Below are 25,584 nucleotides of genomic sequence, written 5' to 3' on the forward strand. Positions count from 1 at the left end.
TGTACCATTAAACTTAATGGTCTGGCCTTGCAGCCGTAGCACCTAGTGACTGTATCTTCCTGAAATCCCAGCAGCATTTGAAGGGGCACCTGTCTATACAGGCTAGGGATTGGACACTTTAGTTTCCAGACCCAGTGCCAGGTTCCATCCACGTCTTCACATAAGACTATGAATAGCATTATCGTGGCTCCCCGAAATATATGTGAGAAGATATAATGGAAGCTAGCAGTTTTTCCTCAATATGCTATGGCCAATCTTCTAACGTTAACAACTCAAGCATGTCCGTTTTTTCCTCCCTTTCACATTAGGGCACAGTTTCATGTCCTAGACTAACAAGGTGCAAAATTTTACCCACAAGTAGGACCACAGAATTTGCCTTTCTGCATCAGATTAATGGTTCATCAAGGACAATTGTATAGTCAGGTTATAAATCCCTGAAATGTGATCATTTCACCACTGAACATGGAAGTATAGAATTGGAGATATAAGAAAAGGAATTACAGTCCGAGAATTAGAGGTCCTAGATTTTTACATCCTTGATGCTAAAGAGTGAGAGGGAGGGAGGAAGGGGAGGAGATAGACACTCTGACAAGTACCTAGATAACTAGATCAAGTGAGTTAATAAAATCCATGTGCTTTTTACAAAAAGTTTTTCCAGCTGAGTTTATCTGAAGTCATCTGCTGGACAGGACAAGTGCAATTCAGCAGAGGGAATGATCAGAATTATATTACATATGAATCCTCCTTGAGATCATATCTGAAACAAAAACATACAGCAGTAGCCTAAAAATAAAGACAGCAAAGAAAGACTTGTGAGGGTTTTAGCCAGGAGAACAGGTTCAAAAATTCCACTACTCTGCCTGTGTTGGGGTGGAGCAGAACAGAATACAAATAAAAAATATGAGTAGAAGAGTCAGAGTGGTGAACAGACGTTCTAGGTGACTGTACCTGCTACTAGTGTGGGGGAGAGGAGAAAATTCCAGTATAGTTTTAGATCATTCATGTGCTTTTATAATTTTGTAAGGCCACCAGATACTCTGGTGATGGATGTGAAATAAATGGAGCAGACAGAGAATAGCAGACTAGATATCTTTGCAGCATTGAGGAAGAGACTTTAGTATGAATTGATGAGGAATCATAACCCCAGTAATTAGGAAGTGAATTAGTTACAGTTCAACACACAAAGGAATGAGTTCACTATTCGAATGCCTGCACCACTGGGAAAGAAGAGGGAAGAAACTTGGGCAATTTCTGAGGCATTTTATGTCATAAGAAAACAAACATGAGTTTCAACAGAGTGCAGTTGAACCACATCCACAAGATGGCGGTAGAAAATAACTGCCAGGAAGTGTACTGTGAATCAGTGACTGCAAAGCTATGTCAGAGAAGAATACAAAATTTCTCTTCTGACAGCAACAACAGTACAACATAGGGTTTAAAATATCCTGTGGATGATGTTTATCATTCTGGGGGAGTTCTCCAGGCTCAGAAAGGGAAACGAAGTATGGGTGCACTGAGCAGTAAGTAGATCTGTAATTTTTCATTTTTGACCGAACTCTATGCACTCTTTTCAAATGCTTTGGGAAAAAGCAGGATGTGATGACTGCATTTTAAAGTACATTGTGAACTCTAAATTAGCTGGCCAAGATCAAAATCCAGATGTCTGGCAGCTCTAGTGAAGTTAATGAACTGTTGGGTTACTTGATCTAATGTGACCGGAAGGAGGTACAATGAGATGACCATACTGATCAGTCTTATTCCAAAGTCCACTTAGGTTTGGCTTATTTATCTGGTCACAGCTACTCCTGGGTGAGAGTTCTAACTTCTAATCCTGGTGCTCCCCAAACTCGTTCACAAGAAGCTGTTGTCATTTAGATGAATGTAGCAATTGAATTTTAAAGTAAGAAAATCTTCCTAAGAGACTTTTAGCCCTATTCCATTCAAATGTGTATTACAAATAGAGCTGGTTGCCTGTGCAACCCTAATTCTACCTCGTCGTGCATCTGCAGTATGGTACAGTCTTTCATCACTTGACTGCATTCTATTTTTTCCCACAGGTCCCCTACCCGATCCAGTGTACAGTGCACATGGACCTGCTCTGGAGATAAATCAGGGCTGTACAATGAAGGACACTGTTGTCTGTAGGACCCCTACCTCATTTGCTGACCATACTGTGCCTCAGTTCCCCCTGTGTGAAAAGGGGACAATAATACCACCGTGCCTCACTGGGATGTTGTGAAGATTAATTAATTAATGATTGCAAAGAACTAAGAAACTACAGTAGAGCACCTTAAGGGGAAAAAAAACCATGGGGAAATTAATAATTCCGTAGGCAGTGCAGGGTTTGGATGGTGTGCAGTAAATAATGCCTGGAACCACATGCTAAATAAAGATAAAAGAAATATTGGATAGCATGCTCAGTGAGGGAACACTGTCCATCCTGTACACTGAATGAGTCAGGGTCCCATCAGAAAAATAAATATAAGGGGCAGATTCAAGGTTGCTAAGCAACCTTAATTCTGGCATTTCCAAACTTGTGAGTGCTTGACTTTGCAACCTTAATAATGTTCTTTTAACATAATTTTATTTTGTGTAATTGAGATACAATTCTGATAAGAAAAAATCTCATGGAACAGAGGGAGAAATATTTTGAGATTGCATGAAAATACAAGGCAGCACTTTCCTTGTCAATTAATCTGGGAAGATCTTAAGGGTTCAGAACCTATATTTCTTAAATGTGTGGAAGAGAGAAGGTTTGGGAGGACCTCAAGTGGCTGTAGGTTGATTTGGGCCAGATACTACAGGGACTGAGAGTCTGAGACTAATCAAAGGCTTTCTAGAACCAGTCTCTTGGCTGAGCAACCCATCTTGAAGGAAGGTAATGCTCAACATGTGACTATCTTTAATGACCTGTTTTATGCTGTTAGAAACTGGACTAATGCAGAAAATAAACTGTTATAAACTGGACTAATGCAGCTAATCATTATTGTATTGTACAAAAATGTGTGTATAAAGCAGTAAAGAAAAACCCAGAAGTATCAGTCACTGTTGTGTACATTTAAAATCCTAATGAGAGAATAGGCGTATCTCCTATTTCACATTCTATGTAGTCTCTTATATTTGCAGTTGAACAGCTCTGATGAAGATTTATTCTGTATGTCCAGACAAAAAGTATGAAGATTGAGTTAGTACATAGCAGTCATTTAGGACAAACTGCACTAAATGGAGTATTGTAATTACCTCAAACCCAAGCATTAGAAAACCCAGGAAACTCACAGTTAAGGTTAAACTTAAAAGAAATCTAAACATGTTAAGGTTCACAAATGCAGTTAGGTTACTGAAACAACCCACACTCTATCCTGTAGTCATACCAACACAGGGAAAAATTAAAAAGATGTCACTGTATGTCATGTACATTGATTATTTTAAAAATTTACATCCAATATGTTAAATTGTACTACAAGTAATTTATGTATGAAACATCTAACCTATTAACCCTCATGACATTGGCAAATTGTCAGGAGTGGGGTCCAGCTAGCTTCTAAGACCTATTGAGGAGCTGTGCTGGAAGGAAGGGAGGGGTTCTTGGGTTGGATCACTTGCCTATGTTAAGCCTCACCTCCCACAGCTGGAAAACACCTGCTTTTTTTCTAGCCCACTCTCCAGCTGCACCTTGCTTTCCTCTGGTTCCTGACCTCTCCTACAGGCAGGGAAACAGCAGAGAAAGCAGTGCACAGCTGGTAGTGGTAAGTAACTGATAATATAGGACAGAATGGCTCCATGCAGGGGAGAGGGCTGGCAATCAGGAAGAGGCAAGACAGTACCTTAAGACTCTCAGCCAATTTTGGACTGGGCCTGTGTGCTAGTGTGCAGTCAGGTGAGAGTAAAGGAGCATTAGGAAGATCTGAGAGGTCTCAGAGGGACAGGGAAAGGGTAATCAGAACCAGGGATGGAGGCAGGGATGGAAGAGTCGGGGGAAGGAAGGATGAGAGAACAATTATTTGGAAGGTTCTAAAGGTTAAGAAACTCTTTATGATGATCTAGAGACTGATACACGATAAGGGTATATGTGAAGTCTACAGATAAATATTTACCTAATAGACTATAACAGAAAGAATTGGTATGTCAGCCTGTGTTGTGTCAATTGTGTCAGCCTGTACTTGGATGTCTTCAGTGTTGTTGTAGCTGTGTTGGTCTCCCGTAAATGAGAGAGACAAGGTGGGTGAAGTAATATCTTTTATTGGACCAACTTCTGTTTGTGAAAGAGAGAAGCTTTCAAGCTCCACAGAGAAGAAGAAGAGCTCTGTGGAGCCTGAAAGCTTGTATTTTGAAGAACATTTTGGAAAGTGCATTTTTGATGACTCAAAATTCCCAGGGCACTAACCCACATTGTGAGACATGATCTATTAAATAACCGATAAAGTTTGAACTATTAGAATTAAAATATTGTCTTTATACACCAACTTCTAATACAAAATAATAAATTATGCAGCATCTAGCACATATTTGGTGCTATATAAATAATAATTGCTGTAATAATATTTTCTTTGAATCATACACTCATCCACACACTCAAACACACACCTGATCTTTCAGCTAGAACACTGTTTCTGATTGCTCCTCTGTAGTTCCATCTGACTCCCATAACATATACCAGCAGCTCATATAATAGAATCATAGGACTGGAAGGGACCTCGAGAGGTGATCTACTCCAGTCTGTAGACTCATGGCAGGGCTAAGTATTATCTAGACCATCCCTGACAGGTGTTTGTCTAACCTGTTCTTAAAAAATCTACAATGATGGAGATTCCACAACCTGCCTAGGCAATTTATTCCAGTGCTTAATCCCCCTGACAGTTAGGAAGTTTTTCCTAATGTCCAACCTAAACCTCCCTTGCTGCAATTTAAGCCCATTGCTTCTTACCCTATCCTCAGAGGTTAAGAAAAACAATTTTTCTTCCTCCTCCTTGTAACAACTTTTTACATACTTGAAAACTGTTATCCTGTCCCCTCTCAGTCTTCTCTTTTCCAAACTAAACAAACCCAGTTTTTTCAATCTTCCCTCATAGGTCATGTTTTCTAGATCTTTAATCATTTTTGTCACTCTTCTCTGGACTCTCTCCAATTTGTCCACATCCTTCCTGAAATGTGGCACCCAGAACTGGACACAATACTCCAGTTGAGGCCTAATCACCGCAGAGTAGAGTGGAAGAATTACTTCTCGCTTCTTGCTTACAACACTCCTGCTAATACATCCCAGAAGGATGTTCGCTTTTTTTGCAATAGCGTTACACTGTTGACTCATATTTAGCTTGTGGTCCACTATGACCCCCAGATCCCTTTCTGCAGTACTCCTTCATAGGCAGTCATTTCCCATTTTATATGCGTACAACTGATTGTTCCTTTCTAAATGGAGCACTTTGCATTTGTCCTTATTGAATTTCATCCTATTTACTTCAGACCATTTCTCCAGTTTATCCAGATCATTTTGAATTTTAATCCTATCCTCCAAAGCACTTGCAATCCCTCCCAGCATGGTATTGTCCGCAAACTTTATAAGTGTACTCTCTATGCCATTATCTAAATAATTGATGAAGATATTGAATAGAACCGGACCCAGAACTGATCCCTGTGGGACCCCACTTGCTATGCCCTTCCACCAGGCTTGTAAACCACTGATAACTACTCTCTGGGAACTACTCTCAGAGAACACTTACTTCCCACAGGAGTCTAATTACTTCAGTGGTTTTTGGATTAGGTCTATAGTCCCTCTTTAGAAGTTGTACTTCTTCTCTGCTCATGGTTTCCTAGGCAATGTAGATGGAACCCCAGAGCCCATGGAGCCTCATAAACAGGCAAAGGGTAGGTGTCACTACAGGGAGAGAGGGATCACAGACAGGCAGGAATTGGCACGGGAACACACTGAGAGGGGAAGAGGTGGCCAGTTACAGGAAAAGGAGCAGCAAATTGAGTCCACGCAAGTGTTACTTTTCACATAACTCTGCAACCATAGGGCCAGCCCTGCATATAAATAACCCAGAAAGCCACTGTTAGGGCCACATTTCCAAAAGTGTTCCTACTCAACGGCTCCCACGACCAGCTACAGGTGGTGCTGGGAGCTGAGGTCTTGTGAAAATCTTGCCCTTAGTATATATTGCGAATGGCCAGTCAAAGATCAGCAGATTCTACCAACCAGCCTTTTTATGTAATATAAAAATATTTGCTCTCTGGTTGAGCCCTTGTACAATAAATTTCAGCTGGAAATCATCTTTTGTGGTGGAACTGTGGGCAAGTGTTATTGTGTGTCAATTGTTTTAAAGGGACAAATAGGAAAACTCTTTGTTGTAGAAGTGGTGTTAGCAGAAACTGCTAAAGAGCAACGATTAAGTATAGATGTAATGCAGACTCATTAGGATATATGCTGACATGTAAAAAAGTAGATGGAGCAGTTACCAGTAGTAACTTTTTATTATTATTAAAAATTATTATATTTTTTCTTCCACTAAAATTAATGAGTTTTACCACAGTAATTTTCCTCTACCTGGCTTTAATAAAGTATTTACTTCTATTACATTCAGGAATGCCAGGAAAATAGCTATCTGTAAAGAAGGTTTATAATGCTTGGTTGATGGGATGATTATTACCGGAAGAGCTCTTCCTGAGGTGTAATAAAAACACAGTGGCATAAAAATAGAATGCTTGGATTCATAAGTCATCTGGTACGGTTATCCTGAGATAGCTACAACAATGGAGATGAACTGCCAGTGTAAAAAAAGAAAATATCTTTGAAGCTTTTCTGCGAAAGAGGAACTTGAGGTGAATGTTGTACCTATACTTGGATCTGTAATTTCTCCTTTCCCGAGGAAAGGTCTATGCCTATATTCACCCCAAAAGCTTGGAATAGTGTGTAAGGCATTAGGCAATAAGCAGCCTCTGGGTATTTTTATGTCCTGTATTAGAAATATCTAGTGCCTTAATGACACAATGTACAATAACGTGAGAAAAGATGCCCCCCAGGCTTCACTGACAGGAATCTGAGCAATTTCAACAGTAGCATTTTTTCCAAGAATAAAAGGAAGAAAATAAACTGTCTCAGTTTTCAGATCTACTCGTTTTACTCTTGATGAACTACAACATCTTATACATCCTTGTCCTTCTAATCCCTTCATTGACATTACACCAATGATCTAGAGCTCCAATCTCAGTGTTAGATGAGAAACTTTCTTGCAGAAATTGGAAGTGGCCTGGGGGCCCTTCAAGAGGCTGGAAAGGTCAGAAACAGTGTTCTAGAAGCTTCTTTGTAGCTGGTTAATGAAGAGATCATGTAGATACCTGCTGACCCTTCATACAAATCCTCACAGGACTGATTAATAGTTCATACTGGGCCAAACCCATTTGCCTTCCCAAAAGATGCTATCAAATCCCAGTGCCAGTGATTATATTATAGTCTCCACATCATTCTAAGTCAATAAACAATTATACTTCGGTTCAAATTCTGCCCTTTAGTTATGCTATTGTAAATCCAAAATCAGTCCACTGAAGTCAGCAGAATCACTACAGATTAGCACAGTCTAAATGAGAGCAGAATTTGAACCTACATGTTTCATATCAACTATACTTCTTATGGTATTAATTCAAAAGAGCAGGTATCTGATGCAAAGTATGTCTCAAACCATTATCAAACAAACCACTCAGAAACCAGATTCTTTTTTCCTCTGTTTGCAAGAGAAATGAGGAGTGGAAAACTAACACATTAACACAGTATAAGACTGAATATGTTTTGCAATGGAGCCAGCAGAACGAACACAGTTATATTTCAATGTACCTTCTGTCTGTAGGATACAGTTCCACAGTAATGACATCAAGGGAGTTCCATGCTGAAATGGTGAGACCATTGTACAAACACAGCATGCCTATCATCATGGATTCACTGGTACCAAACCACAAGAAAAAACAGCTAATTCCAGAGAGTACCATAGAACCACCTATATTCAAGGCAGACAAAAAAATAGTCATTGTTTTTACAGAATAATAATATTTATAATCTTGTTTGTTTTGCATAACAATGGCCTTTCCATATTGGAGGAGTTTAAATCACTAAACTGCACATTTGAATTTAAAACTAAATTCTAAAACAGAACCAATTTCTTCGGCAACTATCTTCTTGCAATTACAAAGAATGCATTTACATACCATATTAAACTAACAAGAATGACTTAGTAGGACTCAGTCTTTATATAGGATGTTGTTCATAGAAAATCAACATAATAAATTACTTGGTTATTTAAGTAAAATGAGCATAGATTTGTCATTATGAAGAGTCGACATCTAATTTTCAACCTCCACTAAGGTCCCAAAATAGAAACCTGCCTATGGGCTCCTCTAAATTACACTAGCTAGATGGTTCCCTACACTCACTAAATGGTCTGCTCCACCATCTGAGGATTACCTGTGCACAGCTCCCTCTCCCTTTAATGGAGCAAGCCAATACTGAGCACTTTTAAAAATCCCACCACAAGTGCTTAAAATATTATATTTATTTTATTTTATGGTAATACTGAGTGATGAACAAATATATGGCAATTGAGAATTGACTGGGCTCCTTAGCTGTTAATTTCCAAACTTTCTAACATTTAGGTGTTTTTGAATAGGTGTTTAGGATTATACACTACTGAAAAATTCCCTGGAAGGGATTTCTTCTTGCCTTTGTGAACAGCAAACCCTAAAAGAGAAAACTTTGTCTTATCTAGACTGCTTTAGGTTTTTTTTTTTTTAGGATTTTGGCAAAGCCCTACCTAACATCGTTAAACGTCCAATTCGGTCCATCAGAAGAGCAGATACAATATTCCCTGGTAACACAGCCAAAGTTCCCAGGAAATTAACAAAGTAAATCCAATAGGCACTGTAGTCATCATCAAAGGTAATCTGACATCCTGTCTTGTTATGCTTAAATATGCAGTTTATAAATTCGGTATCAATGAATTTATATTGCTCAAGATCTGTGGAAACAAAGGAAGTGTCAGCTAAAACAATATCAGCTAACTCATAACCCTGCAAGAAGCATATGATTCAAAACATCCCAAGATTAGACACGCTGATTGATAAATAGGAGCTTACATGCCGCTTTGCTTAGTATAATATGGCCAGTTACTGCTGTAAATTGTTGGTATTTTCCCCCCTTATATATAAACACTATCCAGATGAATTCAGAGCTCATGAAAATAAGGGACTATGGCCTTGATCCAGCAAAGCACATAAACTGGTGCTTAAAGTTCCATACGTGCTTTGCTCAGCTGGAGGCTGATAGTACAGCCTACCACCCTGCATACTGAAGATTTACAAACTTCCACTACTTAGCATTGTCAATGTTCCTCAGTCTTGTTCAGCTACAGACCTGGGTCTCACTTGAACAGAGACTGTCAATCACGTCACCTTTTGGTGGGTTTGTGGTGAGGACGAATGTCCACTGGAAACTCAGATGAGACTCATTTTCATTTGGGATCAGGATGTATTAGCCTTCAATTGCAGTTCTAATCTAAAAAACTGACTGCAAAAATGCTCTGGAATAACTGAGAGGCAACTAGCTCACCTCTTAACAAAAGGATGGTTTTTCTAAGGGCTTGTCTACACAAGGCAGCAATGCCCTCCAAAGGGGTGTAAATTTGAAGGTGCTCTAATACCCCGTGTAAACCCTGCTGATGTGCTGATGGACTAGGAACCTTTTAGAACATGTCAGCAGGGTCTACACTGGGCAGTTACTGCACTTTCCAATTGACACCCCTCAGGTGCGCATTGCCGCCCCATGTAGAGAATCCCTAAGTGCCAGCTCTTCAAACACAGCCTGAGGTGTGGGTTTTATTTGTTTCCTTTTTAGTGAGACGCAAATGAGGCCAGAGCATCAGTGACTGCTCCAGTTTCCACCTTGTTGTCATATATGGCCATTTATTTCAAGGGCACTCAATATTAGCCCTTGACTGTGTGAGGATTTGAACATAGCTCTCCAGAGGTATAAAGCTAGTGTGCTCGCTCACTGGGTTTTCCATGTGTTACGTTTCGAATCAGGACGTGAACAAGCTATTAAAATGCAGAGGGTTTTCCCCCAGTGTCCTCCAAACTCCCTCTGGAAGATCAGACCCTGCATTTCCCCCTCTGTTTCTCTTACTCCTGTCAGCCTCAAGGCCCTGAGTCACATAGACTTTCCCTTCAGGCAAAGAGGGCTGGCCATTTTTACCTCGGAAGCCTACCAACACAGCTTGCAAGATGGCCATGTGGGAGAGCAATAAGAGTTGCTACATCCCGCAAATGTTAAGCCAAGTGAACCAGATTCTCATCTCATTTCAACTGAACAAAATGTAGCTACTCTGGATTTACAACTGTGTAAATAAGATCAGGCCCTGGCCCATCGTCTCTGCAATATTCCCACCTCTTATTGGCCTATGTAGTGGAGGGAGAAGAAAGAGAGAAAGAATGGGTATGAGTTGTGAACTCAGATACCCTCCCCCCAAACATGGTAGCATATTGCATATCCCTACTAGATAGCTATGCCAGCTCTGGCACTGATCTTTGTAAAGCTCCCATTCAGCCACGTCAGATATAAGCCTAACTAGAGCAATCACTGTACAGGTAAACAACCTTTCTCCTATGCGTTCTGAAACTCCACAGAGATCATTAACAAATGTAAAAGATTTAAAATTCACTCCCTGAATTAATAGTGAGCATACGATCTTTTAAAAAGGGTCTGCTCCTTTACATTTTTTTTTTATTATTATTGAGCATGTTTATTACAGTAGTGCCTAAGGACCAACCAAGCGTGAGGTCCAATTGTGCTAGGCACTGGACAATCACAGTAGTAAATAGCCCCTTCCCGGAAGAGCTTGCAGTCTAAATAGACAAGACAGACACAGGGTGGGAGAAGGGGTTTAAACACACCAGCACAGTGTGTGCTAATGCAACAGCAAATGCCATGTTATTTCCACTTTTTTTTTTTTGTATACACAGGTTTAGTTAGGAAAGAATCAGCTAAATGGAAAGAAAAGGGATGGGGAAAGGATACATTGAAGGGCAGGGAAGTGAGGGGGACAGGGCAGGAGAGAAGAGGGTAACCGACAGCTGTGGAGTGAAACTGAGGTGAAGAGACTATGTGACAAGGGAAGGAAGAGGGCTGCAGCAAACAGCCAATCAGCACAGGGCAGAGAAAAATCTAGTCAAAACTGTGGAAAGCTTTCTGAATGTCCAAAGGTTCCTGCCTCACCCTAGTGCTGGAGTCTCTGTCTTGTATTTACATCTGTTGCTTTTACAGCTATTGCACTCCTGACAAGCAGGCTTTGTGAAATAAGACCATGGTAGTTGGATAGTGAAATGATTTTCCTTTCAGCATACCTGTGCTGGAGAAGTTGGTGTCCACAAAAGTACAGTTCCTGAAATATGTGCTCACAGAAGTAATGTCCTCAAATAAGCAATTCTTAAAAAGGGAATCTTCAAAGGTTACTGATTTAAACTTCATCATAATAAACCTGCCCAATACAAATAATTTCCATCAGTCTGCCTTCATGCATCATGATTAAAGATTCAGCTGTACAGTCTTACATGGATGCCATTCTCAGAAGTCCCATACTCACAAACATAATACTTCCTGCAGGGTCAGAATGGCTGATTGACTGATGCTGTGCAACCATTGTTGAATACATTGATTTCACAAAATGACATGCCCACACAGCTGCCGGGCATACCTTTTTCATAGTTAATACAAGGATAAAATATTTGTTATCACCAATCTCTAATCAAAATGTAAAGAACCTCAGGACTCTGATGTAATATACTTATAAAAGCAATATTAAATAGCATTTCACAAGTGCTACTGTATTCTTTGCTAAGGCTCCAGAAATCTGGCTTCTTGGAATAAATGATCAGTGTAGATGCTAACAGATTTTAAAGAACCTTTATTTCTACAGCCAGACAAAACCCTCTCCATCAGGTCAGGCTCAAACACATTTTGGCCCAGATTTTTAAAAAATGTTTATACAAAAATGCTGGAAGACAGTCACAAATATTGCACGTGCAGTAACCTGTTAGATGTCTAAATGGAAAATATGTTTATGCTGCTACTGTGACTGAATGTGCAACTGTAATTATTGTGCATAGAAATTATGCACATGCATTTTTGTGCACACTATTCTAAAATTACCCCTTTCTAGTTCCTAGCTCTTCTTACTTTCTGGCCCTTTCTTCTTACTGACTCTCAGATAACTAATACCATAGCCTTTTGACCTGTTGTTTAATTAATTTTAAAAAGTGAAGGAAACCTATTAGATAACCATACATATAATAAAAACATTAGACTCAATATTCTTAGGCAAAGACTACACAACAAACTTTTTGCCAACATAGCTATGTTGGTCAGGGGTAGGGTGACCAGACATCCTGATAAAATCGGGACTGTCCCGATTTTTAGTTCTTTGTCCCACGTCCCGACCGATGTATGGTCGGGACGTCATTTGTCCCAATATTGCGGCTGTGGCCGCTCCGGCGTTTTTTTTTTTTTTTTTTTTGCTTCAGCATCTCGGCTCTGGCCCCCCTGCTCTTTTTTTTTTTTTGCTTTGGTAACTCGGGCCACTTTTTTTTTTTCTTTTTTGCTTCTCCCATGTGTCCTGATATTTTGTCCGATTCATCTGGTCACCCTAGTCAGGAGTGTGATGAGGTGTGATCTGTGACCAACATAGCTGGGTCAGCAAAAGCCCTTTGTGTAGAATCATTTGTACCAACAAAACTGCACTTTTGCCAGCATACACTGCATCCACCCTAGGATCACTTTGCCAGTATAGTTATACCAGCAAAACCTTCTAAATCTTAGTCTAGCTAAAATTTCTACTACACAAACTTATCGTGTCTTATACTTAACAACTTATTTAAGTTTTAGGTCAAAGAGCAATTTTCTTCTTCGGGTAGGAGTTCGGGGGTGGAAGAACGTCAAACAAGTTTATTGTGAGGTAGATAAAAATGGTGGGAATTAAGCTCTCTCAGATAAAATTGCTAGAATCACATTTTTTGTGGGAAAAAGGGGACCCAAAATTCTATTTTGATTTTCATAGGTTACTGGCTAATGACTTTGCTACTAGTATTGGACAGGAAAATGATGCCTCCAGTCTATTAATTAACAACTGTACCTTTTCTCATCTGTGACAGACTCTGATTAAAATCTCATGTCAACCCATTATCCTTTTTCACAACAACAACATGCTTAGTCTTCCTGTTCAAAAAATTGTCTCGATTGTTTAAAAAGGAACAAAGAGCAACAGGACCAACCAATTGAAACAGAAGAGACAGACTGTGTCCCCTGCATACTGCAAGATGTGTCTTTTGCATTTTGGACAGAAAACATATTTTGAAACAAAATGAAAAAGAAAACCCAGCTGCTTTAAAACTGGTGTAGATTGTTGAGATTGTTTGAATTCAGATCCACCCAGATTTAGAAAATTAGAACGCCGAATATTGTTGGAAACGTGTTCTGATTAGGAGAGATTATGAAAAAAGGAGCAGAGGGGGCAATGAGAAAAAAATCCACTGACCCCCTCCCACCTCCACCCCCCCCAAAAATAGGGAATCTTTTTTTGGGGGGAACAAACCCAAAACTTTACACTGCTGGGGAAAAATGGCTCAAGCAGTTTACCAATCCCAAATATCAAAGTTGGCATACTTTACAGATTCAGGACAGATTTGGGAGCCTTGGTATTTTTACAAGCATTTTTATTAGGATGTGATCTGCAGTACCTGGGCTGGCAGAGTGCACAGCAACCAAAATTTACTGAATGATAATAAATGGCTCCACTTTTTAAGATAGCATCCATCTCCTGAAATGGAACTAAATTTGGAAGGCAGAAGCTAATTTAAAATGAAATAGGCTAGTCAATTTTCCATTGCTCTGCATTGAGCAAAACTTTAATTGCTTCCAAATTCAAATTCTTATTAAAAAAAGAATCCTTCTTATATTACCAAAAACTTTAATATAATAAACTTAAATGTAATTTTATTATATAAATAACAACTATTTAGTACCACAAGGCTTAGAACCTTAATATAGTTTATATTATATACATATGTATTGTAGACAGAGACCAGACACTTAAAACAATTCTGTGACCATAGAGTGGTTAAACACAATTGGGTTGCTTTGATGTCTTTATATAAGTAAGTCATTTAAAATTGTGCTCTGTAAAATTCTAGCTAGTGCCTTCAGACTTCTGGACTCAATTTAAAAATAAAAGGACATTGCTCATCTGGGTTTTTACTTTTTACAATGGTTCAGACTTTCTGCTGAATGCCTCTGGTATATATCTTTTCAACTATTTTTTCCCCTTTTTAAAGATGTCATCCTGTAAGGTGCTCAGTGTTTCTGAAGCTCAGCATTTTGTCAGAAGAGATCCTAAGTGAGTACCAAGAAAGGAAAAAAAAGTAGAAAGGAATAAAAGAAAACAACCCTTTCTCCCACCATTAGAGATACATCTCCTGCATTCCCACATGCCACACACATTGGGTCTGAAAATCTGAGTCCCCTGGTGAAAGTAAGCACCAATAATGTGAATCCTCTAGTCTGGTTTATAAAGATAACCAAGGCCTCAATCCAGCAAAAGGGATCCACCTACATGAACCCATAACCCATGTACAGTCCCCACATACTTCCACTAGAGTGCAGGATCAAGCACCAAGGAGATAAGAATAGAATGACTCTTCCAAAAATTCAATGTAAACAAACCCAACCCAATCAACCTATTAATGGTCAACATCGAAAAAGATTAGAGTATTAAGAGTTTGTCTACGCAGTGCAGCAAAGTATTCTAAAAGGGGGCAGTGAGAGTCAGAATGCTTTCCAAATCTACCATTTTACCGTCTAGACAAGCCCTTAGGCAGAAACATAAAATGTTAGTGAAATTAATGATATTTTCTTAACCAAAATCTTTTTAGACCTGTCATTGATGTATGATCCATTGATGTGAATCTGATTTTCCAATGTGAAGTTGAAGCTGAAATCTGTAATTCTCTCTCCATTAAAACGCTTCACTTTGGATGCATATTCGTCCGATTGCAGATGTTTAATGACATCAGGGAACCAGACAGACAACCCATAGTAGCTGTGAAAAGCAGAAGCGTTCAGTCACAAAGCTCACCTTAACTTCAGAAGAATGTACAGACTAGAGAGACAACCTACAGCATCCAACTACTTAAAGCAGATAACTAGATCTGCAGAAACACTTCTACCTGAATTTTAGATTTTTAAGCTTCAAGCATAAGAATGCTTTTAGGATGAAATGCATTTTGCTTGCATAATGTCAGAATAGTGGGATCCCTCACACTCTTCATCTGTGTGAGAGGGGAGGAATAAATCCATCCTCCAATCAGGATCAGAGCTCAGGGGTGCAGCATAGACCTCCTACAGCTGCTGGTTTAACCTGATGTGCTTTCAAGGTTGTTAGGGCCACTGGAACTGTGTGGTCACAGATCCCTCCATTGATTCACACTGTAATAGTTCCCTATCCCAGACCATGCAGGGCCAGCAGAAACACCACCAGTGGGATGCAGAGAGAGTGGAGGCCCCCGGCTCAGATTTTCTGCCAGCCGCTCATGCTGTGTGGACCCAACACAGCGTTTAAGAGGTTGGGAGAATCTTGCCCAAGCTCTCTTCACTACAGTGAATGTCACTGTGAAGTTTAAACTCTTAGTTAGGGATTGGGCCCCAGCAAATTTACACTGCATAATGATTACAATGGTCTGAGCTTTTGGTAACTTATCCTTAGACCTGAGAGGGACATGATTGCTATGGAAATTCCCAAATCAAAGTAAGCTGATGGGTGTATCACTTACTCTAGCATTAAGGTCTCAAAAATGTTATCTGGACTCAGAGGACAACTGGCTGGAAGCTGGAGTGGATTAGAGTGGAGTGCAGGTTGGGGCACTTTGTATGGTGGGAAGTTGCAAAAGAGATAAGGAGATGCTGTTGTGGAAGGGATCCTGAAGTAGAGGTGGCATAGAGCGCTTTATGAAGGTGGAGGAAAGCTGAGGAACTAAAAATTAGTTTCACTCTCCTTCAGTTCCTCAGTATACTTCAATGAGGATAAATTTAGCACAGCAATCATTAATTATGATTAAAAAATACAAGAAAAGTTCATTTTCTGACAGCTCAATTTAAATCTATATAGAACGACAGTCATTAGGTTAATAAGGAAGCAAATAAGTGAATTACTGTAGCATCTGTTCACCAATGAAACATGTGCATGGAACAATAAGCCACAATAATAATATTATTAAGGATTTATATAATACTTTACATCTTCCAAGAGCTGTACAAACTCTGACCCTTAATCCCTTTTTTTCTCATGGGAAATCTCTTTTTATTCAAGAAGATAGTGCACTGGGCCTATATATTCAGAAGTGACAAGTGATTTGGAGTTCCTTAATTTTTGGTCACACGACTCAACACCTTGAAGAGTCCTGACTTTCAAAGGGTACCAATCCTCTGAAAGTCAGAGCCCTTTAAGGTGACAGCTGGGAAACCAAAAATGGAGTAACCCCCAAAATATGATGTTTTATTTAAAAGGTGATTGGGTAAGTATTGTCAGTAAGAAAAGAAAATCACAATGACAAAGCAGATTTGCATTCCGTATGACCAGCAGCATTAAAATTAATATGTATTTCAAGATTTACAGGCTAAACATGGAAAATTCATCAAGAATCCAAGTCATCGTACCCAAAAGACAGCGTGAACCATACAGCTGTAAGTTTGATTGTATTGTCCTTGACTGGATAGCTGAAACATCTCATAAATGTTAACCAAATCTGTAAAATATGAGAAAATACGTTTAAAAATAAAGTGTTTTAGACAATTAAGTTATAGAGACCGGGATTCTGTTCTCTGCTTCATCAGTAAAGCAGCAAGCAAGGGGCATCACATTACAGCTCTTTGATTCTCAGGTCAGACCTGCATGCTGCTGTAGGTAAAAGCAGGTTTGGGTATTGCCAAACTCCATTTATCATGCACCTTTGATTGCCTCCCCTGCACTGGATCCACTGGGGTTACTTCTAACATTCTTAATCCTTATGTAGCGTCAAACAATCTCCGTTTAAAAACAAAATAGTCAGAAATATTTCCATCTTTCCCACCAAAATTATACTGTTCCAAGTGGATGACAGGCAATATTCCACCCTGAAATATTGGCAATTTTAAGGTCTGATATGTCATGACCCATCACATCTAGAAATTGGTGCTTTACACAAATGGAAAGGAGCTGAGACTGCCCTCATCTCAGAAGGTTTACAGCAGAGCTGGTTGGAAAATGGGGTTTTCCACTACATCTCCCACAATTGTCTCCTTTCCCGGAGAGGCAAGGCAGTGCACCATAGGAGTCTCCTGGAAATGGTACATCATGGGAGATGTTATCCGATCAGGGCACCTCACTCATAGAGAATGGGGACATGAGGCAACTTAACTACAACTCCTATGAGGCATTGCAGCAGCATATCTAAATTGAAATATTTCAGATTTTGGCTGCTTGTTTTTTTGTTTTTTACTTAAAACACACACATAGAAAGCAGATACTTTTTGCAAATAATTTAGTCAAAAACCCAATTTTTCATGGAAAAACAGTTTTGATCAAATTTTTTTGACCAGCTGTAGCATACATATTTTCAAGATATTGTTGAGACATTATTACATGTGGGAAAGCTATTTTAGATAATTTTTAGTGGCTTCTAAATTAGCTAGTGATATTGTCTCTCTCTTTTCAAGGTCTGTACTGTAGGATTCAAAGTAAATGATGTATCTTGGCTTTACAGGTAGGATATGGAAAACAGGCCCAGTAAACTTTTATGAAATGTTATAGAACAGTTCTAAGTTTTTCTGTAAAACATTGGGCATATGCTGAATACATGACTGTATACTGTCTTATAAAGATTTTATTGGTATTCATTTTGGATGATCTGCATAACTTATTCATGGCTTCACTAACTGTAAATAAAGTAGCCATCCCAAACCTCATACTGATTGAACCTTTTCATCATCATATGTTCCCCCTCGCCCCATATCACACTTGTTTTTCCAGTATATATTAAACAGTGCTTGAGACATAGTCCCATATTTTTGTTAGGAATGGCTCAAAAGGGTCTTGGCTGCCCTTTTCCTGATGAAGAATGGACCCATCATCTCTATGATGCTCAATTGTCTCCCACTGGCCTGTGAAACTGGAATCTTGTGATTGTTCCTGAAGCCAGGTGTCATATTCAGTGTACAGCACATCAGCTGTCCACATCAGGTCATCCAATCAGTCCTATTTCAGGGCACTAATGACAGCTCTTGTGTTACCATATACACAAACTACAACTTGGATTTTATTACTTACCCCATATAGCTCTGTGCGGATTCTAACAAAACACCTTCTGTACCAGGTTCCTGTGTCACTCTGAATTTCTATGAGCTCATCTATCTGTTTGGGAGTTTTGATTCTATTAACCTGTGAATGGAAACAGAGCAGCATTTTCTCGAACCGTTAAAATGCAATTAAAGGGGACTTGAAAGTTTAAATAAGCTCCATAAGCTAAAGATGGACAGACAGTTAGGGGCAGATTTTCAAAAAGATAGAAGTATAAAGTCTTAACTGGAAATTTACAACTACAAATATCCTATTTGCAAACGCTACACAATTTACATGGACAAATTAGGTGTGCTATTGCACACAATTTTGCTCTTGGACCTGTATTTCTGCATATTCAAACACTAGTTTCTGTGAAAACAAAATAGTTCAACTTTGCAGCTGCTTTAACAGAGTGTTGCCAAAAATTTGGGCCTTAATGTGGTATTGTGGGTAAGAGCATAATAAGCAGATACACCCAATTTTCTTACAGTCTGAATAAAGTATGAGACAATTTGCCATGTATACCATGCTGTCCTATTTGAAATATATCTAAGGTACATATTTTTGGGGAAAACAATGGGGAGGAATATGTGAGTAATCAACAAACAAAATGCAGCATAACAATAACACTTTTGTGCTGAAAAGGGCATGTCTTGGGCCCACCAGGAATAAAACGTTAATGAAACCCTTCTTCACTATTATAGCATTAAAGAGGTGAGTGTGGTCCAGGGTTATAGAGTAACAGCCGTGTTAGTCTGTATTCGCAAAAAGAAAAGGAGTACTTGTGGCACCTTAGAGACTAACCAATTTATTTGAGCATAAGCTTTCGTGAGCTACAGCTCACTTCATTGGATGCATACTGTGGAAACTGCAGCAGACTTTATATATACACAGAGAATATGAAACAATACCTCCTCCCACCCCACTGTCCTGCTGGTAATAGCTTATCTAAAGTGATCATCAGGTGGGCCATTTCCAGCACAAATCCAGGTTCTCTCACCCTCCACCCCGCCACACAAATTCACTCTCCTGCTGGTGATAGCCCATCCAAAGTGACAACTCTTTACATAATGTGCATGACAATCAAGTTGGGCTATTTCCTGCACAAATCCAGGTTTTCTCACATCCCCCCCATCCCCATACACACACAAACTCACTCTCCTGCTGGTAATAGCTCATCCAAACTGACCACTCTCCAAGTTTAAATCCAACTTAAACCAGAACATCTGGGGGGGGGGTAGGAAAAAAACAAGAGGACACAGGCTACCTTGCATAATGACTTAGCCACTCCCAGTCTCTATTTAAGCCTAAATTAATAGTATCCAATTTGCAAATGAATTCCAATTCAGCAGTTTCTCGCTGGAGTCTGGATTTGAAGTTTTTTTGTTTTAAGATAGCGACCTTCATGTCTGTGATTGCGTGACCAGAGAGATTGAAGTGTTCTCCGACTGGTTTATGAATGTTATAATTCTTGACATCTGATTTGTGTCCATTTATTCTTTTACGTAGAGACTGTCCAGTTTGACCAATGTACATGGCAGAGGGGCATTGCTGGCACATGATGGCATATATCACATTGGTGGATGTGCAGGTGAACGAGCCTCTGATAGTGTGGCTGATGTTATTAGGCCCTGTGATGGTGTCCCCTGAATAGATATGTGGACACAGTTGGCAACGGGCTTTGTTGCAAGGATAAGTTCCTGGGTTAGTGGTTCTGTTGTGTGGTATGTGGTTGTTGGTGAGTATTTGCTTCAGGTTGCGGGGCTGTCTGTAGGCAAGGACTGGCCTGTCTCCCAAGATTTGTGAGAGTGCTGGGTCATCCTTTAGGATAGGTTGTAGATCCTTAATAATGCGTTGGAGGGGTTTTAGTTGGGGGCTGAAGGTGACGGCTAGTGGCGTTCTGTTATTTTCTTTGTTAGGCCTGTCCTGTAGTAGGTAACTTCTGGGAACTCTTCTGGCTCTATCAATCTGTTTCTTTACTTCTGCAGGTGGGTATTGTAGTTGTAAGAAAGCTTGACAGAGATCTTGTAGGTGTTTGTCTCTGTCTGAGGGGTTGGAGCAAATGCGGTTGTATCGCAGAGCTTGGCTGTAGACGATGGATCGTGTGGTGTGGTCAGGGTGAAAGCTGGAGGCATGCAGGTAGGAATAGCGGTCAGTAGGTTTCCGGTATAGGGTGGTGTTTATGTGACCATTGTTTATTAGCACTGTAGTGTCCAGGAAGTGGATCTCTTGTGTGGACTGGACCAGGCTGAGGTTGGTGGTGGGATGGAAATTGTTGAAATCATGGTGGAATTCCTCAAGGGCTCCTTTTCCATGGGTCCAGATGATGAAGATGTCATCAATATAGCGCAAGTAGAATAGGGGCTTTAGGGACGAGAGCTGAGGAAGCGTTGTTCTAAATCAGCCATAAAAATGTTGGCATACTGTGGGGCCATGCGGGTACCCATAGCAGTGCCGCTGATCTGAAGGTATACATTGTCCCCAAATGTGAAATAGTTATGGGTAAGGACAAAGTCACAAAGTTCAGCCACCAGGTTAGCCGTGACATTATCGGGGATAGTGACAGATGGACATCGTACCAAAAGGACTGAAGGTAAAAAATCCATTACAATCTACATACCACACAGACTATGCTGACAGCTTGTGCCACACGCTCTCAAAGAAACTGCGGAATCACCTGATCGACATCCTCTATAGCAAACAGGGAAAGATTAAGAATGAGCTCTCAAAAATGGATACTCTCATAAAAAACCAACCTTCCACACAAACTTCCTCGTGGCTGGATTTTACTAAAACCAGACAAGCCATTTACAACGCACACTTTGCTTCTCTACAAAAGAAAAAGGACACTAAACTTTCTAAACTACTACATGCTACTAGGGGCCACAGCAATGGTTCCCTCAACCCACCTAGGAATATTGTTAACCTATCCAACTATACTCTCAGCCCAGCAGAAGCAGCTGTTCTATCTCGGGGCCTCTCCTTCTGCCCCTCCACCCCCACGAACATGATACAGTTCTGTGGTGACCTAGAATCCTATTTTCGACGTCTCCGACTCAAGGAGTATTTCCAAAATACCTCTGAACAGCATACTAATCCACAGAGGTCTCCCTACCAACACTACAGAAAGAGGGATTCTAGGTGGACTCCTCCTGAAGGTCGAAACAGCAGACTGGACTTCTACATAGAGTGCTTCCGCCGACGTGCACGGGCTGAAATTGTGGAAAAGCAGCATCACTTGCCCCATAACCTCAGCCATGCGGAACGCAATGCCATCCACAGCCTCAGAAACAACTCTGACATCATAATCAAAAAGACTGACAAAGGAGGTGCTGTCGTCATCATGAATAGGTCGGAATATGAACAAGAGGCTGCTCGGCAGCTCTCCAACACGAGTTTCTACAAGCCATTACCCTATGATCCCACTGAGAGTTACCAAAAGCAACTACAGCATTTGCTCAAGAAACTTCCTGAAAAAGCACAAGATCAAATCCGCACAGACACACCCCTGGAACCCTGACCTGGGATATTCTATCTACTACCCAAGATCCATAAACCTGGAAATCCTGGGCGCCCCATCATCTCAGGCATTGGCACCCTGACAGCAGGATTGTCTGGCTATGTAGACTCCCTCCTCAGGCCCTACGCTACCAGCACTCCCAGCTACCTTCGAGACACCACTGACTTCCTGAGGAAACTACAATCCATCGGTGATCTTCCTGATAACACCATCCTGGCCACTATGGATGTAGAAGCCCTCTACACCAACATTCCACACAAAGATGGACTACAAGCCGTCAAGAACACTATCCCCGATAATGTCACGGCTAACCTGGTGGCTGAACTTTGTGACTTTGTCCTTACCCATAACTATTTCACATTTGGGGACAATGTATACCTTCAGATCAGCGGCACTGCTATGGGTACCCGCATGGCCCCACAGTATGCCAACATTTTTATGGCTGATTTAGAACAACGCTTCCTCAGCTCTCGTCCCCTAAAGCCCCTACTCTACTTGCGCTATATTGATGACATCTTCATCATCTGGACCCATGGAAAAGGAGCCCTTGAGGAATTCCACCATGATTTCAACAATTTCCATCCCACCACCAACCTCAGCCTGGTCCAGTCCACACAAGAGATCCACTTCCTGGACACTACAGTGCTAATAAACAATGGTCACATAAACACCACCCTATACCGGAAACCTACTGACCGCTATTCCTACCTGCATGCCTCCAGCTTTCACCCTGACCACACCACACGATCCATCGTCTACAGCCAAGCTCTGCGATACAACCGCATTTGCTCCAACCCCTCAGACAGAGACAAACACCTACAAGATCTCTGTCAAGCTTTCTTACAACTACAATACCCACCTGCAGAAGTAAAGAAACAGATTGATAGAGCCAGAAGAGTTCCCAGAAGTTACCTACTACAGGACAGGCCTAACAAAGAAAATAACAGAACGCCACTAGCCGTCACCTTCAGCCCCCAACTAAAACCCCTCCAACGCATTATTAAGGATCTACAACCTATCCTAAAGGATGACCCAGCACTCTCACAAATCTTGGGAGACAGGCCAGTCCTTGCCTACAGACAGCCCCGCAACCTGAAACCTGGATTTGTGCTGGAAATGGCCCACCTGATGATCACTTTAGATAAGCTATTACCAGCAGGACAGTGGGGTGGGAGGAGGTATTGTTTCATATTCTCTGTGTATATATAAAGTCTGCTGCAGTTTCCACGGTATGCATCCGATGAAGTGAGCTGTAGCTCACGAAAGCTTATGCTCAAATAAATTGGTTAGTCTCTAAGGTGCCACAAGTACTCCTTTTCTTTTTGTCCAGGGTTATGTGTTCAGTTATTGCTGGGTTACTTTCACTGTGACAAACATCATTAAAAGTATTTTAAATAATTTATTAGAGATACCAAAAAAGAAGGAAAATAGTAAAAGCTTTTGAAATATAAAGTATTAGGTACAGCTTTGATTTTAACAATATCCCTTACTCCTTTTCCCTTTAGCTGTGGGGAGTTTTTATAGGGATTCCCCCTTCCTTCCCCTGCTGTTTGACCATCTTTAGATGGTATTAAAAATGTTTATTAAATGTCCTTTTTAGAAAAAAAGAGAAAGTTAGCTGAAATGGGCTGAAGCTGTTGTTGAAGTCCAGTCCTGTTTTCTTTAGGACAAAACCAGACAAACGCACAAAAGAGAAGCAAAACAAGAGCAAAGATAGAAAATGCAGCTTCTGTGTCTGGTGCTGACTCTCACTTGCAGCCTTGCCACTGGAGAAACAGATACAGTACATGGCCTTATAGGCTACTCTGAGACCTGGCAAACTTGCACCAGTGTTGGGCTGTTTAAACTGTGATTTTAACTGCCTGTCTGGAGACAGGCTCACAGCAATGTGGCAAAAGGTGGAGTTGTCTTGGCCAGCTCAGCCAGACTTTTTTTAGACAGAAGACAAACAGAAAGAGAAGAAATAAGGTATGGAAGAAAAATGCTGGGGGGGGGGGGGGGGGAGGAGGATACTAGCAGGAACTCAAGGATCACACTCCACATATTACTTGGGATTTAGCTGAAAGCAGTGGAGGTGGCAACGTCATCTGTTTCCTTCTCATTTGCCCAATTTGGTCAGGATGCTTTTCAGGATCAGGACAACAAAGGCCCAATGGTGTCATGGTAGATAATGTCTCTGGAACTAGAGAGGGTTGTGGCCATGATGGTACAACTTGCTCCTTTCAGACCCCCTCCCTCCTTCCCCCAGATATACAGGCTCCAAGCACCCTTTTGCTGGGCTCAGGATAAATTCCTAACACGGGTCCCCATCTCATCCCACACAGACATTAAGGAAAGAAAAATTTATATTTGTTCTGAAATGGGATAGCTACGCCTCATCACTTTAAGACTCTTCTTTTCCAATGCAAAAGCACAAAGGACCTCACTAAAGTCAATGTTTTCCTATGAGTTCACACTCAGTAAGCAAAACAGCAAGATGACATAAGTGTTCCTATACCATTGTAGATCATCTGCAGTTTTTGATGATATCTAGGTGCAAACATGCTAACCAATACTGACTAAATGTTATTTAGTCAAACTCAAACATCCACAATTTAGCCTGAATTTTTTTTCTTGGTGATGGGCTTGTGGCTTTCTGGCTGGGCTCTTTGGACCAGACTCGGCCCTGGTAAAATGTACCCATTTCCCCCCCCTTTACTTGGGGCCTGGAGATATAAAATGTCCTGAAAGAGGCAGCAGCCTCATCCCATTAACAAATCAAAGCACACTTCAGGGTATTTTTCTTTCAGCTCATTGCCATGCCAACTCGTGACTTTACCAGGAGCTTTGAAGTGTCTAATGTCACAGGTCTTTTAATCTAATCTAAACAATCCAATTTGGAACCATCTACTTGTCTCCAACTTTTCCTGACCTTCATAAAGAATTTTATGGAACAGGCTAATTTTTTTTTAAAACCTTGGACAACTTAGTGTACAGGCCTCTGCACCACCACGCTTGCATAAAATAGCTGTAACTGATAGACACAAACAGGCAGACGGCTGGATAGACTGGCTGTTGATGAGAAATGAATGTGCAGGGCTTGCAGTAAAGAAAGTGTGTTCCCCCCCTTAAAATAGAAGAATGGAAGATAACCTGCCCAACCATAGCTCATCATAGGCTTCAAAGTAGTAGCTCATTGTTTTATTCAGTATGCCTTTCCCTGCACTGTTGAAATGTTTCCTGTTTAGAGCTTGTAACAGGATGGCAATCACCTCTTGCCTGTGCCCTCTTGGCCAAGTGCATATGCCTGCACGCTCTCTAATTTAGCTAAGTCTTCAGCGACTCACCCCTCCAGTCGAGTCACATACAGTCTGAACATGAAACACAAACCCCTTCTGGGGTAAACAGTTGTAATGGGGGCCTATCCCAGTACCCCTCGGTTGGCCTCTCTCTTCCTGTAGCCCTCCCAGGTTCAGGACCTTAAGTAATCTCAGTCTTTAAACAGTCCTGGCCCTGGAATCGAGCCATACCTCAAGGGATCCCTCCCTGGAAGCAATGTCTTTTTCTCCTCTGGGCCTCTCTGGGCCAGCGTGGTTACTAAACAGTTCAGGTCCCCTTCTGGGGGGCTGTATTCCCAGTTCAACATTCAAGCCACTTCCCCAGCAGCAAATGGGAGGAAGCCAGGCC

The 25,584-nt window shown here is 40.8% G+C and overlaps 1 protein-coding gene across 6 annotated transcripts in view; it reads right to left on the bottom strand.

Moving 5' to 3' along the window:
- SV2C (synaptic vesicle glycoprotein 2C) overlaps positions 1-25,584 on the bottom strand; it is a 214,726-nt gene that overhangs the window by 15,919 nt on the left and 173,223 nt on the right. For all 6 annotated transcript variants that reach the window (XR_012158914.1, XM_073344195.2, XM_073344194.2 and 3 more), the window contains 6 exons: positions 18,387-18,497; positions 16,739-16,827; positions 14,961-15,125; positions 11,380-11,513; positions 8,796-8,999; positions 7,826-7,985 (listed from right to left, as the gene is read on the bottom strand). Coding sequence is in view for 5 of the 6 variants with exons in the window: in XM_073344195.2 (XP_073200296.1) it covers positions 7,826-7,985; positions 8,796-8,999; positions 11,380-11,513; positions 14,961-15,125; positions 16,739-16,827; positions 18,387-18,497 (863 nt within the window). In the remaining variant the exon portion in view is untranslated. The remainder of the gene's footprint in view (positions 1-7,825; positions 7,986-8,795; positions 9,000-11,379; positions 11,514-14,960; positions 15,126-16,738; positions 16,828-18,386; positions 18,498-25,584) is intronic.

This window comes from Lepidochelys kempii, chromosome 5 (assembly GCF_965140285.1).
Source record: "Lepidochelys kempii isolate rLepKem1 chromosome 5, rLepKem1.hap1, whole genome shotgun sequence".
Taxonomy (NCBI): Eukaryota; Metazoa; Chordata; order Testudines; family Cheloniidae; genus Lepidochelys; species Lepidochelys kempii.